Source organism: Periplaneta americana, chromosome 15 (genome assembly GCF_040183065.1).
Source record: "Periplaneta americana isolate PAMFEO1 chromosome 15, P.americana_PAMFEO1_priV1, whole genome shotgun sequence".
Taxonomy (NCBI): Eukaryota; Metazoa; Arthropoda; class Insecta; order Blattodea; family Blattidae; genus Periplaneta; species Periplaneta americana.
Window position 1 is genome coordinate 74562318 of NC_091131.1, and position 14411 is coordinate 74576728.

The 14411-nt window shown below is 38.2% G+C and overlaps 1 protein-coding gene and 1 long non-coding RNA gene across 3 annotated transcripts in view; one reads left to right on the forward strand and one right to left on the reverse strand.

Moving 5' to 3' along the window:
* The window catches only part of LOC138715135 (uncharacterized), a 307964-nt gene that overhangs the window by 271195 nt on the left and 22358 nt on the right, over window positions 1-14411 (reverse strand). The window lies entirely within an intron of this gene.
* Window positions 1-14411, forward strand: part of LOC138715134 (microtubule-associated protein futsch-like) — a 256913-nt gene that overhangs the window by 230509 nt on the left and 11993 nt on the right. Inside the window, exons 7-9 of one of the 2 annotated variants that reach the window (XM_069847673.1) lie at window positions 482-775; window positions 5069-5137; window positions 7701-13676. In XM_069847673.1, coding sequence (XP_069703774.1) covers window positions 482-775; window positions 5069-5137; window positions 7701-13676 — 6339 coding nt within the window. The remainder of the gene's footprint in view (window positions 1-481; window positions 776-5068; window positions 5138-7700; window positions 13677-14411) is intronic. The other variant, XM_069847674.1, reaches the window with a different exon arrangement.

Sequence of the window (14411 nt, forward strand, 5' to 3'; positions counted from 1 at the left end):
TATTTTTAACATACTTTTTCTTACATTTAAATGCACGATATTCACTATTTTTTACTGCAGACTTTAACATACCAAGGCTTCAACTTTTTAAACATAATAATACAATTGAAAGAAAATCACGCATTAACAATCAAGCTTACTGTAAGCTCTACGTTTAATTTCAGTTTTAGAATACATAGTGGCCTCAGAGCTGATCATATGAAATGACATTAATACCGCAAAGTACAATGATAATATGGGAGAAACCAAGGCATTCGGGGTGGAAGGGGGGAGCGGGAAACTGCCGGGGGAGGGAACTGCCAATCCAGTATTATTTTGCTCATTAAAAATGTCATAAGATGATCAAATTGTGATTCCACTTGAAACTAGTAATGCAATATCTGCATTACCAGATTTCAATATAGAAACTTCAAAAATATAACATAAAGTGAACAAAGTGCTGACTGTTACAACTCTTCATTAACGTAGCGTATATTTGCAGATTACATGGATGGAACAGAACTTCCAGAGCTCCCTGAGACCACACTGCGACCTACTCCTGGTCTTCTTCTAACCACGACTACACCTGGTCCATTGGACTGTCGGTTTAATGACGAGTTGTACGCAGATGGAGCTAGAATTGAGACTCCCAAGCCATGCGAGCACTGCTACTGTATGAGAGGAGACATCGTCTGTGCAGTCCAAGAGTGTGGCACTCCACTTGAACGGGAAGGAAAGAACTGCACCGCGCTTCCACCTCAACCTGGCCAGTGCTGTCCAGAGCAGTATCAGTGTGGTAAGTGCGCCCCAGTATTCTGTTGCAGTTGCTTCTAATTGCGCTGTATTACACTGCATTTATTTGTGTACATATAAAGATTTGGCACTGAAAACTAGATAGTATTACGATGTGATGTAGCTAAAGAAGTTCAAAATTAAATTAAACTCTAGAACTGTGTTATATATTGAAAATTAATATTCTTCATTCTCTGTCTTATTAACTAATGCACTGTAATATCAACAATTTCAGTCCGGTTGAAATTTGCCGTGTAAACGGCAGAGCAAATTTATTCATTGTACTGTACATAGCTGTGTCATCTCCCGTGCACGAACCACGGGAATGACTCCGGACTGAAAGTGTTAAAATGCATTTAAAAAGCTTTCAGAGCACCACATCTGTATTTATATGTAAAGCATGTTCACCTCGTTTAGAAACAACTAGACGCAGGGTTTATCTTTGTTTTATATGTTGATGTCTTCTCTCTTCTGTCCTTAGTCTTTCATATATGGAGTACGCAAAGTATATCTGTGCCTCCGAATGTCACTCTAATCTGCACGCACCGTAACAGAATGGAAATGATGTAGACTGCTTTAGTCAATGAGCGTCAGTCTGCTATTTTCTGTTGTAATATTGAAATCCTATTAGGCGTTTTGCTTTAATATTTTCAACTTTTTATTTAAAGGAGAAGTCACGTATGCATTTAATATTATAATAAAAGATCATAATAGTGTGATAATAAGCAAATAGGCACGAGAAATTGTGTACAAAATTTAACATTTCTTACGGATGAAACGGGTGAAATTTCTATTTTATACACTTTTTTTTAAGTTAGACGCTTATCTTCATACACAGTAACCTCCAGTTATTAATATAATGCCCCCAAGTTTCATTAATATCAGTTTAATAGTTTCTTGAGATATTAAAATGTTTTCAAAAAATATTTGACTTTTTCAAAACGTATCTAGTGTCACAAAATATAAAACATAGCCTCAAAAATTGTACAGTAGCTTTTACATGTACATAATTTAATAGCAGAATCATAATTTGAATTTTAAAGTGCGAGTGACCTGAAAAAAAAACTTAATCCAGTCAATTTAAAAATTTTCATTTTTTTAGTGTCATTTTTTAAATTTTGAAAATATTTACTTTATCGCCCCCAAAAAAAAGATGTAATTTTGTTAACATTTTTCAAATCATGCAGTAAAAATTTCAATTCCTTAGTATGAAATTCGTTTGAACCTGATGTACTTTGTATTTGAATATAATTAATGCAGTTAAAAATGTGGAAAAATGACTTTAAATGTCGATTTTCAGACAAGAAAACCTGTTCGTAACTTATGAATGAAAGAAAGGTCACTGATTAATTAAAAAAAAAAATAGTTTTTTTTTTATCGAAAAATTATCGAAACTTCACTCATCTCCTCCCTCAAAAACTCTATCTCGTATCGCCAAGTGCAACACATACCCTCAATTACAAACAATGTTGAGAGTTTTGGAGTGAACAAAGATTCTACTTGTGGAAACGAACTTCACACACGTAATACGAGAAACTCTAAGAAAAGCTCAAATTTATTTTAATGATAATGGACCTCTTATTTTCGATCACCTAGGAAACACCGAAGTACACAAAAAGAAACTATAAACTTTTTCAGCTTTTGAGTTCTCGTGTTCCATGGGGAATGAATTGCAACGTCGCAGATCACCGTCTCACTCATGCGCGATCAAGCGTCTTTCTCCACAAGGATATACCTTGGATACTCCATTGCATAATAGCAAACGCGAAAAGAGTCTAAATCCTCAATAACAATGTAAATTAGAGCAAATGAAAGAATGTGATTCATATTCAATTGTGTCATAGCTGAACATTTCAGAGAATTTCCAATAGTTCATCTGGCATTTACGATAATAAAACCATAGCTTTTATAGGGATCAGATTGTAAGGAAAATTTTGGATTTTGCAGTCGTGTGAGATTTAATTTTTTCGACATGTTGACGGTATTTACAGATATCAAATTCAGTCTCGATTTGGAAAGTTCGCCTATTATTTTTGGCCCTTTAAGCTTGGCTACTGAAATAACTGGACCCTAAATAATAGACGATCCTTCCAAGTCTGAAGCAATAGAATACTGAGGACAGAATCAGTAAGTACTTCCGAAACGTCGGAGAAATTATAGCAGAATCAAAAATCATTATCAGTCAGATCGAATTTCCTTGAGCTTTTCCAAATTGCTGCAGCATTTACGCTTATGTCGACTGCAGTAAGAATAATAGAAAACTTTTATTATATAAATAAGCCTAATTAACCACAGTTATCTGGAGACAAATTTAAATGTAGCCTAACTAAAACTGGTCAGTCTGGTAAAATAGAAATTTACGAATTCGTAAATGATGCACAACAAGTTATGACAATTGCTTGCATTCCATATTACCTCGTAATGCAAACACAAATAATTTATTTTTCTATAATAGGTATATACAGATCAGAATATTGGATGATTCAAAATTTCGATGCGACAGACAAATTTCGTTATTAGTGCAGAGAGCGAAAAATGGAAAGAGGAAAAAGTTGTTGAAAATATATTGTTTTCAATCTAATATGCTTGAATTTTCAATGTAGAATGCAAAGTTGAGGCTGTACACTCGTGCGAGCCTCAATGAGAACGTAAAATAACCTATTAATTCAGTGCTGCCATTTTGTGGATTTTCCACTAGATCTAGCGGATTTTAGATAATGTAGCGAAGAAAATTGATCAATTTTGTATCGATACTGTAGGATTTAGCAGTTTTTTAATTCCTTTTTGTATAAATATTGTAGGGTTTAGCGGATTTTTTGAACTTCTCACAGTGGTAAAGAAATATTTCTTTACATTGATATCACAGGGACTTAGAGATTACATTATTGTCTGACGGTTTTCCCTGAACTTTGATTGGCAACGCTGCTAATTATCGTCACCATTTCGTAATGTACCTTTACAGTACGGTAATTGAGATATCGTAAATAATAATTTTCTAGGTAATTGTTTTGGAAACGCTATTTTCCGTTCTCATTGAGGCCCGTATAGTATACAACCTCAACAGTGCATTCTATGTTGATAAGTGTATTAGGTTGAAAACTACACTTCCAACAACTTTCCCCCCCATTCCTTTTTTTTATTACCTATACTATTAACGGAGTTTCTCTATGGGGATGGACTTTTGAATCACACTGCTTAGTAAGAGAAAAAAAATCCATTGCAGTGAAGTTTAAATATGCCTCTCCATCTAACCATCTAAGGTATTTTTTTATTTTATAACACAGTATTTAGCTCCGTATGAAGCTTTCCGATAGTATATTACACTGAGTTGTTTCCAGAGGAAATATATAAACATTAAAATAGGAAAGGACGGACACTTGTATTCTGATGTAATATGTATAAAATTGAGGTGAATAATAATTTCTCCTATAGGAAAAGGTGGACAGATGAATAGAAAGCAAAGCTTAATTTAATAACGTTTGATGTGCTTAGAAACAATACATAAATAAATACGGATAGCAGGGAAAGCATGTAAACAAAAATAGAAAGTTACGCGGCATTTATTCAACATTTTGCAATACAATTTTGCTTAAAATTGTGCATTACTAGGTAATCCAAAATTATTCATAGAGGTAAAGGAAAAACTGACATTTTAATAGAAAGGCTAGTAAAAATTTGAGGATTGTATCTTATTCGACAGTTATGTTCTTTAGAATTTAACTCTAATTGATTGGGTCCATAGACATCTGTTTTTGCCCAAGTGAAATATTTCAGGAAAACTTCCCTGAAAAGCGATGGTCTCTTTACTTCTTTTGATATCTCTTATTCGTTTGAATTCACATTCGAAGTCTCTACTTTACATTAGTATTTCATATAGATGACCTGCTATTTTGCTGCTATTTCCAATCACCATACGTTTCTTCGATGTCATGTCTCTGTTTTCCATTAACATCAATCAGTGCTTTTATTACTGAATATTTATTACCGGTAATCTGGCTGAGTTTCACTCAGCAAAATTCATTTAAAATTCATGCTATCATATCCAAATTTGAGCTACTTTTCTTCTTCATGTAAGTGCATGCCTTTTTATGTTATGCATCCTCCAGAAACAATCTGTTGTCTCAATGAGCAACTATAGGTTAGAGGAAAGCCATTTCAATGCAGTATGCTTATATTGATTGTCAGGATGTTTCTTAGAAGGCATCAAAAAGTAAGTTTGCAGTAATAAAAGAAAGAAATGAGGACCACATTTGGTGGAGAAAAAGACTCACTATCACCTCACACTTTGTGATTTCAGATAACGAGATAAGACAAGTGAACGACCTCTCCTTGAGGCAGAATCGCAAACATGAAAATGATGCCAATGGTAATGATTGTATTCGGAACAATTTCTTGGCAGCTTCCCTTATCTCTTTGCTATGATATTGAGCACGAAGCATTAAATTACCATTCGCTGAAAATCTGTTTACAGTGGCAAATTCACTGTTGTCTTCTAGATAATAAAATTCCAAAGCTTTCGTGCTTAATTTATTCACAAGAGTAACACCAAAAGAGCTTCTGTATGCTATTCTTGTTATGCTTTTAGATCCTCAACGGGAATGAACATAACTCATGTAAATGGAATGATTTCTTTCACTGGCTATAAAAACATTAAAAAGAAGTGTTCTTCTTATTTCACAAAGTATTAACTTAACCACAACAGTATAGAAATACTTGGTTCTCCAATTACATGTTTCGTTTCACTATATAGGGTATGGTTCATCCCTTTCATCCTTAAACCATTATAATAAAATGAATTTGTTTACTAGTACTCTTCTTAAATAACTTCATTATTTTAATCTTGTGGTTGTTTTAGTAGTGTTGTGTGGGTAAAAATTAATATTTTTCTTTGGTAGTTAGTGTTATGGCACACATTCTGAGTTATATGTATCGATAGTTGAATTAACCCAACTAAAGCATGTATTAATGTACAGTACCTATTGATATTAAGATAATAATCACTAAAACTGACGAAAAATGTAATGTATTACTCCAGCATTCTGTGGAATTAACAAAATAAGACATACACAGACGTTAAGAATAATACTAATGCTTTAGAAAATTAACTAGCCATCTTCTGTACATAACTGATATCAAACACTGCAGGCTTATTTCATTTCATTGCACTCATCTAAATTTATTACAGAACAGAGATTTTATATTTTTCGACAGTTAAACAAGAAAGCAAAAGAAGAAAAATATGGGATTATAATGTAAAGACAAAAAAAAACATTTAGGATTGCATTCCTAGAAATTGTGTAAGGTTATTTTAAAATGATAGATTTCAAACGACAAATGCTAAAACAAATTTGAACTTTAGCACACATGTGCCCTTTAAAATGGTGTTATACTCGATTGCTTGCAACAGCAGCAGATTTGCAACACAAGGACCAGTGACTTTTTTCAAAATTATACTTACTTCTATGTAAATCTTTTGTCAAGCAAGAAGTAAGAGATTGTTGCATTCATGCAGATTTGAGAGCAAATAATTTTATTATTTAAAGTTAAATGGAGAGTGGGGAAGGGAATAAAGACAAGATGATTTTTGGTAAATCAAGTGGAAATTCACATTTTCATATGCTTTTCTTTTCGTGTTTACTGACATATTTATAGCTTATGAAGGTCAATTTTGTTACTTTTAATTGCACGATTTCTGTTCGCTGTATTGAAGAGTTGTAAAATAGGCCTACTAACTACATTAATTATGAACACTTACATTTACAATCTTTGCATAAAATGAAAAATTAATTATTCACGAATACTGCAGTACATTTGCGGATGCAAGTAGTGGTATGATAGTGGGAGGATCTGTCACTGGTAGCAGACATAAACACTGGGAATGTTCACTGGGACTCACTGTACATATTTTGAATATATATACATATATACTGTAGATACACAATACAAGCATACATATACATGTACGACCTATACATACATACATACATACATACATACATACATACATACATACATACATACATACATACATACATACATACATACAGTCCACACCTGTGGAGTAACGGTTAGCGCGTCTACCCGCGAAACCAGGTGGCCTGAGTTCGATTCCGGTCGGGGCAAGTTACCTGGTTGAGGTTTTCCGGGGTTTTCCCTCAACCAAATATGAGTAAATGCTGGGTAACTTTCGGTGTTGGACCCCGGACTCATTTCACCGGCATTATCATCTTCATCTCATTCAGACGCTAAATAACCTAAGCTGTTGATAAAGCATCGTAAAATAACCTACTAAAATAAAAAATACATACATACATACACACATACATACATACATACATACATACATACATACATACATACATACATACATACACACATACACACATACATACATACATACATACATACATACATACATACATACATACATACATACATACATACATACATACATACATACATACATATATGCAAGCATACTTACACCACACTCTCACTATCTCTATGGAAAGTATTATACAAGTAAGTTCGATATTTACACTAACAAAAAACAATACCATCTTAATTTGGAACTTTATTCGAGTGACAATTTGGAACTTCTGATATATATACTGCATTGTATAAAATATGAATTAAATGCTGTATTAAATTATAAACATGTTTTAAGAATCTATGGATTTCTCAAACAGAATGTTACACAATATACTTTATAAATCACAAGCCTTTATTTTATAGAGTACATTCGTGCAATAAATTTATAACTTTATTGTAGTGCTACAGAAATTCTGCATATCAGGTCCAATAGTAGACTGATCAATTTATTGTCAAAATATTAGTATTTTGATTTCAAACTATATTGTATCTATTTATGTTTGTATTTATTTATTTATTTACCTAGTTATCTATTTATTTATTCAATTTTTTTGCAGATAACGGAACTATTCCTTTTGAAAGTCTTTCCCATGAAAAGGAGACAACAACTGAACATCGAGCTGAGGGATCTCTTACACAGGAGACTACACCACCCAGTATTGTACACGGTGAAACTGAAGGAGAAGTAAAAACGACAATTAAAGGAGAGCCGGTAACAGAAAAAATGGAAGTTTCAGATGAACAAGGCCAAGTGGTTGAATCAGGAAATGCTACTCCTGACCAGCTGCCTTCTGAAGGAAGTGTACAGAAACCAATACATCATGAAGAAAGTGTAACACAAAAAACAGACGATCAGGAAGAAACAGGAAATATAGAACAAGTAAGCATTTCTGAAACAGAAGGCTCCAAGAATGAAGAACATCCTGTCACTGGTGTAGAGGGCGTAAAGACTGATGAAACAAGTATTACCAGTGGTCCTCAAGAAGAAGTAACAGAAGGAGTGAAAAGTTCTGAACCTTCTAACTCATCTGAAGAAGGGCAAGAACATGTAACAGAACATGTGGAGTCTGAGAACTTGGTGACAGAGAGCATGAAGGAGCAAATGGGACAAGAGCATGTAACCAAGGCTGATCAGGAATCCGAGAGTGACATTGTGAAGGGTGAAGAACATGAGCCAGGGACTGGACATGCTGCACCTGGCCAAGATCAAGTAACTGAACAAATCAAGGGTGACGAACAAAAGGAACAAGTTACCGAAGGAATCACGGGTGGTGAACAGCCAGTGGCACAGGAACAAGTAACAGAAGGAGTTAAAGGTGAGAAACCTATTGAGGCAGAACATGTGACAGAGGCAGTAAGCGGAGAAAAACCGACTGAAAATGAACCAGTATCTGAGGGTGGAAAGGATAGTGAAACATCTGTGCAACAAGAAACGGTAACAGAAAGTGGGCAAGAACACCCAACAGAAACGCCAAAGGAAGGTGAATCAGCTTCAGATAAAGAACCAGTATCTGAAATAGTGAAAACTGAAGAACCTTCTACAGGAGAACCTGTAGAACAACATCCAACAAAAGAAGAAGCAGAAGGAGAGAAACCGGCCATAGAAATAGGTGTAATCGAAGGAGTGAAGGGTGAAGAGACTTCTTCAGAACATGTGCCTGTAACTGAAGGCATCAAAGATGAGTCTGACCATATCACAGAAGGAGTTAAGGATGAACATGTACCAGTTACTGAGAATCTAAATGAAGTAGCAGGAGGAGAGAAACCTGTCAGTGAAGAATTAGTAACCGAAGGAATTAAAACAGATGATACATCAACAGACAAAGAAACAGTCACTGAAAAAGTTTATGTACAAACTGGTCATGAAGGACAAGTAAATGAAGACATAAAGGGAGAGCAACCTGCGGTAGGCGAGGACACTGTTGGGCAAGGACTGAATATAGCACTAGAAGTTACCGAAGATGAAATGACTGAAGCAAATAAAAATGAAGAAAAGGGGCAAACAACAGAACACATAAAGGGGGATAAACCAACCGGGGAACACGAAATTGTAACTGAAGAAGAAAAGGGAGGAGAAATCCTTCCTGGGCATGAAACTGTAACTGAGGGTCCAAAGGAAGAGGAATCATCTGGTGAACAGGAAACAGTGACTGAGGGAATAAAAGTACAGGAACCGTCTGGTGAACCGGAAACAGTTACTGAGATACCAAAGGAAGAGGAACAATCTCCTGGACAGGAAATAGTGACCGAAGGACCTAAGGGACAAGAACCATCTGGTGGACATGGAGCAGCGACTGAAGGACCAAAGGATGAACAACCATCTGATGCAGAAGAAACAGTGACTGAGGGAGTAACGGGAGAAGAACCATCTGCTGGACAAGAACCTGAAACCGAAGGGACAAAGGAACAGGAATCATCTGGTGAAAAGGAATCAGTGACTGAGGGAACAAAAGGAGAGGAACCAGTTGGTGGACAGGAAACTGTGACTGAGGGAGCAAAGGGACAAGAACCATCTGAGGAACAGGAAACAGTGACTGACGGAGCAAAGGAAGAGGTGCAATCTGGTGGACAGGAAACTGTAACTGAGGGACCAAAGGGAGAAGAGCCATCTGGCGAACAAGAAACAGTGACTGAGGGAGTGAAGGGAGAAGAACCATCTGCTGAACAGAAACCTGACACTGAAGGAACAAATATACAGGAACCATCTAGTGAACAGGAAACAGTGACTGAGGGCACAAAGGAAGAGGAACCATCCGGTGCACAGGAAACAGCGACTGAGGGAGTAAAGGGAGAAGAAACATCTACTGAACAAGAAACTGAAACCGAGGGAACAAAGGTAAAGGAACCATCTGGTGAGCAAGAAACAGTAACTGAAGGATCAAAGGGAGAAGAACCATCTGGTGAACAACACGAACCAACTGGTGAACAGGGAACAGTAACTGAGGGAGAAAAAGTGGAAGAACCATCTGGTGGACAGGAAATAGTTACTGAGGGACCGAAAGGAGATGAACCACCTGGTACACAGGAAACAGCGACTGAAGGGTCAAAAGAACAACCAACAGGTGGACAGGAAACAGTAACTGAGGGAACAAATGTGCAGGAGCCATCTGGCGAACAGGAGACGGTGACTGAGGGAGCAAAGGTTGAGGAACCATCTGATGGACAGGTAACAGCGACAGAGGAACCAAAGGTAGAGGATCAACATAGTCAACAAGAAGCAGTGACTGAAGGAACTAATGGTGAAGAACCATCTGGTGAAAAGGAAACAGTGACTGAGACAGTAAAGGAAGAAGAACCATCTGCTGAACACGTATCTCAAACTGAGGAAACAAATCTACAGCAACCATCTGGTGAACAGGAAACAGCTACTGAGGGAGCAAAGGAAGAAAGACCATCTGGTGCACACGAACATGAAACTGAGGGAACAGAGGTACAAGGATCACTTGGTGAACAGGAAACGGCGACCGAGGGAGCAAAGGGAGAAGAACCATCTAGTGAACAGGAAACGGTAACTGAAGGAGCAAAGGAAGAGGTACTGGCAGGTGAACAGGAAACAGCAACTGGAGGAGCAAAGGGAGAAGAACCATCTAGTGAACAGGAAACAGTGACTGAAGAAGCAAAGGGAGAAGAACCATCTGGTGGACAGGATACAGTCACTGAAGGAGTAAAGGGAGAGAAACCATCTGGTGGACAGGAAACCGTGACTGAGGGAGCAAAGGGAGAAGAACCATCTAGTGGACAGGAAACAGTGACTGAAGGAGCAAAGGGAGAAGAACCATCTGGTGGGCAGGAAACAGTGACTGAGGGAGTAAAGGGAGAGGAACCATCTGGCGAGCAGGAAACAGTGACTGAAGGAGCAAAGGGAGAGGAACCATCTAGTGGACAGGAAATAGTGACTGAGGGAGCAAAGGGAGAGGAACCATCTAGTGGACAGGAAACAGTGACTGAGAGACCAAAGGGAGAGGAACCATCTAGTGGACAGGAAACAGTGACTGAGGGACCAAAGGGAGAGGAACCATCTAGTGGACAGGAAACAGTGACTGAGGGAGTAAAGGGAGAGGAACCATCTGGCGAACAGGAAACAGTGACTGAAGGAGCAAAGGGAGAGGAACCATCTAGTGGACAGGAAACAGTGACTGAGGGAGCAAAGGGAGAGGAACCATCTAGTGGACAGGAAACAGTGACTGAGGTAGCAAAGGGAGAGGAACCATCTGGTGGACAGGAAATAGTGACTGAAGTAGCAAAGGAAGAGGAACCGTCTGGTGGACAGGAAACAATGACTGAGGGAGCAAAAGAAGAGGAACCATCTGGTGGACAGGAAGTGGTGACGGACAAATCAAAGGAAGAAGAACCATCTAGTGGTCAGGAAACTGTGACGGAAGAACCAAAGGGAGAGGAATCATCTGGTGAAATGGGAACAGCAAGTGAGAGACCAAAAGAAGAGGAACCATCTGGTGGACAAGTAACAGCGACGGAGGTTATAAAAGGAGAAGAACCGTCTGAACACGAAGCTGAAACTGAGGGAACAAAGGTACAAGAACCGTCTGGTGAACACGAAACAGTGACTGAGGGAGTAAAGGAAGAGAAACCATCTGGTGGGCAGGAAATGGTGACTGAGGGAGCAAAGGAAGAGGTGACATCTGGTGGACAGGATACAGTGACTGAGGTAATAAAGGTAGAGGAACCTTCTGGTGGACAAGAAACAGTGACTGAGGGAGTAAAGGAGGAAGAACCATCAGTTGAACAGGAAATTGCGAATGAGGGAACAAAAGAAGAGAAACCATCTGCTGGCCAGGAAACAGTGACTGAGGGAGCAATGGAAGAGGTGCCATCTGGTGGACAGGAAACAGGGACTGAAGGAATAAAGGGAGAGGAACCATCTGTTGAACAAGAAACAGTGACTGAGGGAGTAAAGGGGGAGAAACCGTCAGGTGAACAGGAAACAGCGACTGAGGGAACAAAGGAAGAGGAAACTGTACCTGAGAGACCAAAGGGAGAGGAGTCATCTGGTGAACAAGAAACAGTAACTGAGGGAATAAAGGGAGAAGAACCAACTGCTGAACACAAACCTGAAACTGAGGGAACAAATGTTGAGGAACCATCTGGTGAACAGGAAACAGCAACCGAGGGAACAAAGGAAGAGGAACCATCTGGTGGGCAGGAAACAGCGACTGAGGGAGTGAAAGGAGAAGAACCATTTAGTGAACACGAAGCTATACCTGAGAGACCGATTGTAGAGGAACCATCTGGTGAACAGGAAACAGTGACTGAAGGAACAAAGGAAGGAGAGCTATCTGGTGGGCAGGAAACAGTGACTGAGGGAGCAAAGGATGACATTCCATCTGGTGGACAGGAAACTGTGACTGAGACACCGAAGGGAGAGGAGCCATCTGGTGTGCAGGAAACAGTGACTGAGGGAGCAAAGGATGACATTCCATCTGGTGGACAGGAAACTGTGACTGAGAGACCGAAGGGAGACGAGCCATCTGGTGGACAAGAAACAGTAACTGAAGGAGTAAAGGGAGAAGAACCATCTGGTGGCCAGGAAACAGCAACTGAGGGAGTGAAGGAAGAAGAAATATTTACTGAACAGAAACCAGAAACCGAGGGAACGAAAGTAAAGGAACCAACTGGTGAACAGGAAATAGTGACTGAGGGGCATAAGGGAGAAGAACCATCTGGTGAACACGTATCTGAATCTGAGGGAACGAAGGTGCAGGAACCATCTGGTGAACAGGGAACAGTAACTGAGGGAGAAAAAGTGGAAGAACCATCTGGTGGACAGGAAATAGTTACAGAGAGACCGAAGGGTGAGGAACTGTCTGGCGAACAGGAAACAGAGACTGAGGGACCAAAGGGGGAAGAACCATCTGGAGGACAGGTACCAGTGACTGAAGGAGTAAAGGAAGAAGAAACATCTTCTGAACACGAACCTGAAACTGAGGGAACAAAGGAACAGGAATCATATGGTGATAAGGAATCAGTGACTGAGGGAGCAAAAGAAGAAACATCTGCCCAACACGAATCTGAAACTGGAGGAGAGGAAACAGTGACTGAGGGTGCAAAGGAAGAAGAATTGTCTGGCGGACAGGAAACTTTGACGGACATAACAAAGGAAGAATCATCTACTGAACAGAAACCTGAACCTGAAGTTGTGAAGGGAGAAGAACCAGCTGGTGGTCAAGAATCAGTCACTGAGGGAGGAAAAGATCAGCAGCCTGTTGAACAAGAACATGTACCACTTGGTGGAGAAACTGGAACAGGTACAGGAAGCGAAGATGTTAAAGGAGAGGCACCAGCAATTGCGCATGAAACAATGACTGAAGTTACAGACGTCGACAAACCTGCAATATCAGGTGGAGAATTAGGTGTTGAAATTAGCACGTCCATACCAGTCTCAAGCTCACCATCTGACATTGGAAGTGGTGGTGAACATGAATATGATCATACAATATCTGTTCCCTCTCACGGACCATCTGGTATATCAACAACAACTGTAACCATTCCATCACATGGCATCGTACCAGGAGAAGGTAAGTGTTTTGGATATATAATAAACTATTTTCATACTATTTTAATAATATAGAGATCTTAAATTTTCCAATCTTTGTAGGTGTGATTTGAAATTATAAAGGAAATACTGTATTTTCATAATATCATATTCAAAACTTTCTTTTCAAGTTACTTACATTTACCTAAAAGAAAGATATGGAAAAGTAAAATGATAGTTAAAGGAATACGAACTCGTATTAAATAAAATACAAAACTTTATAAAATTTAGACCTATTAAAATTCAACATCATTATCAACATATTAAAATTACAATCATTAATTCAAATTTTGAATAAACCATCTTGCAACTGCCTACAATAAAATAAATTTTAATAGTCTAATGTAAAATAATAATTATACATGCTGAAAGTGACGTAACTGTGCAGATTGAAGGAAAGCAGTAGAATACATTAAAATGAATTTAAAAAAAAAACTATTATGCATTTCGCAATTAAGTGCATGGTTGATCAGAAAATTTTACTGAAAATCTGCATATTTTGCCAACAGCATATCACTGGCTCACCTACGAATAGACACAAACTCAGGTCTGAATAGTGGCATTCTGTCCCTTAGTCCCTGCAGTATGGGTGTCAGATTTACTAATAACAGGAAATAATGTCATGTGTTCATCTTTTTATTTAATTTGTAAGAAAACCGTCCATTTTATTTATAAACTGTAAAGGCATAAATCATTCCTAATCATTTATTCTAATGAT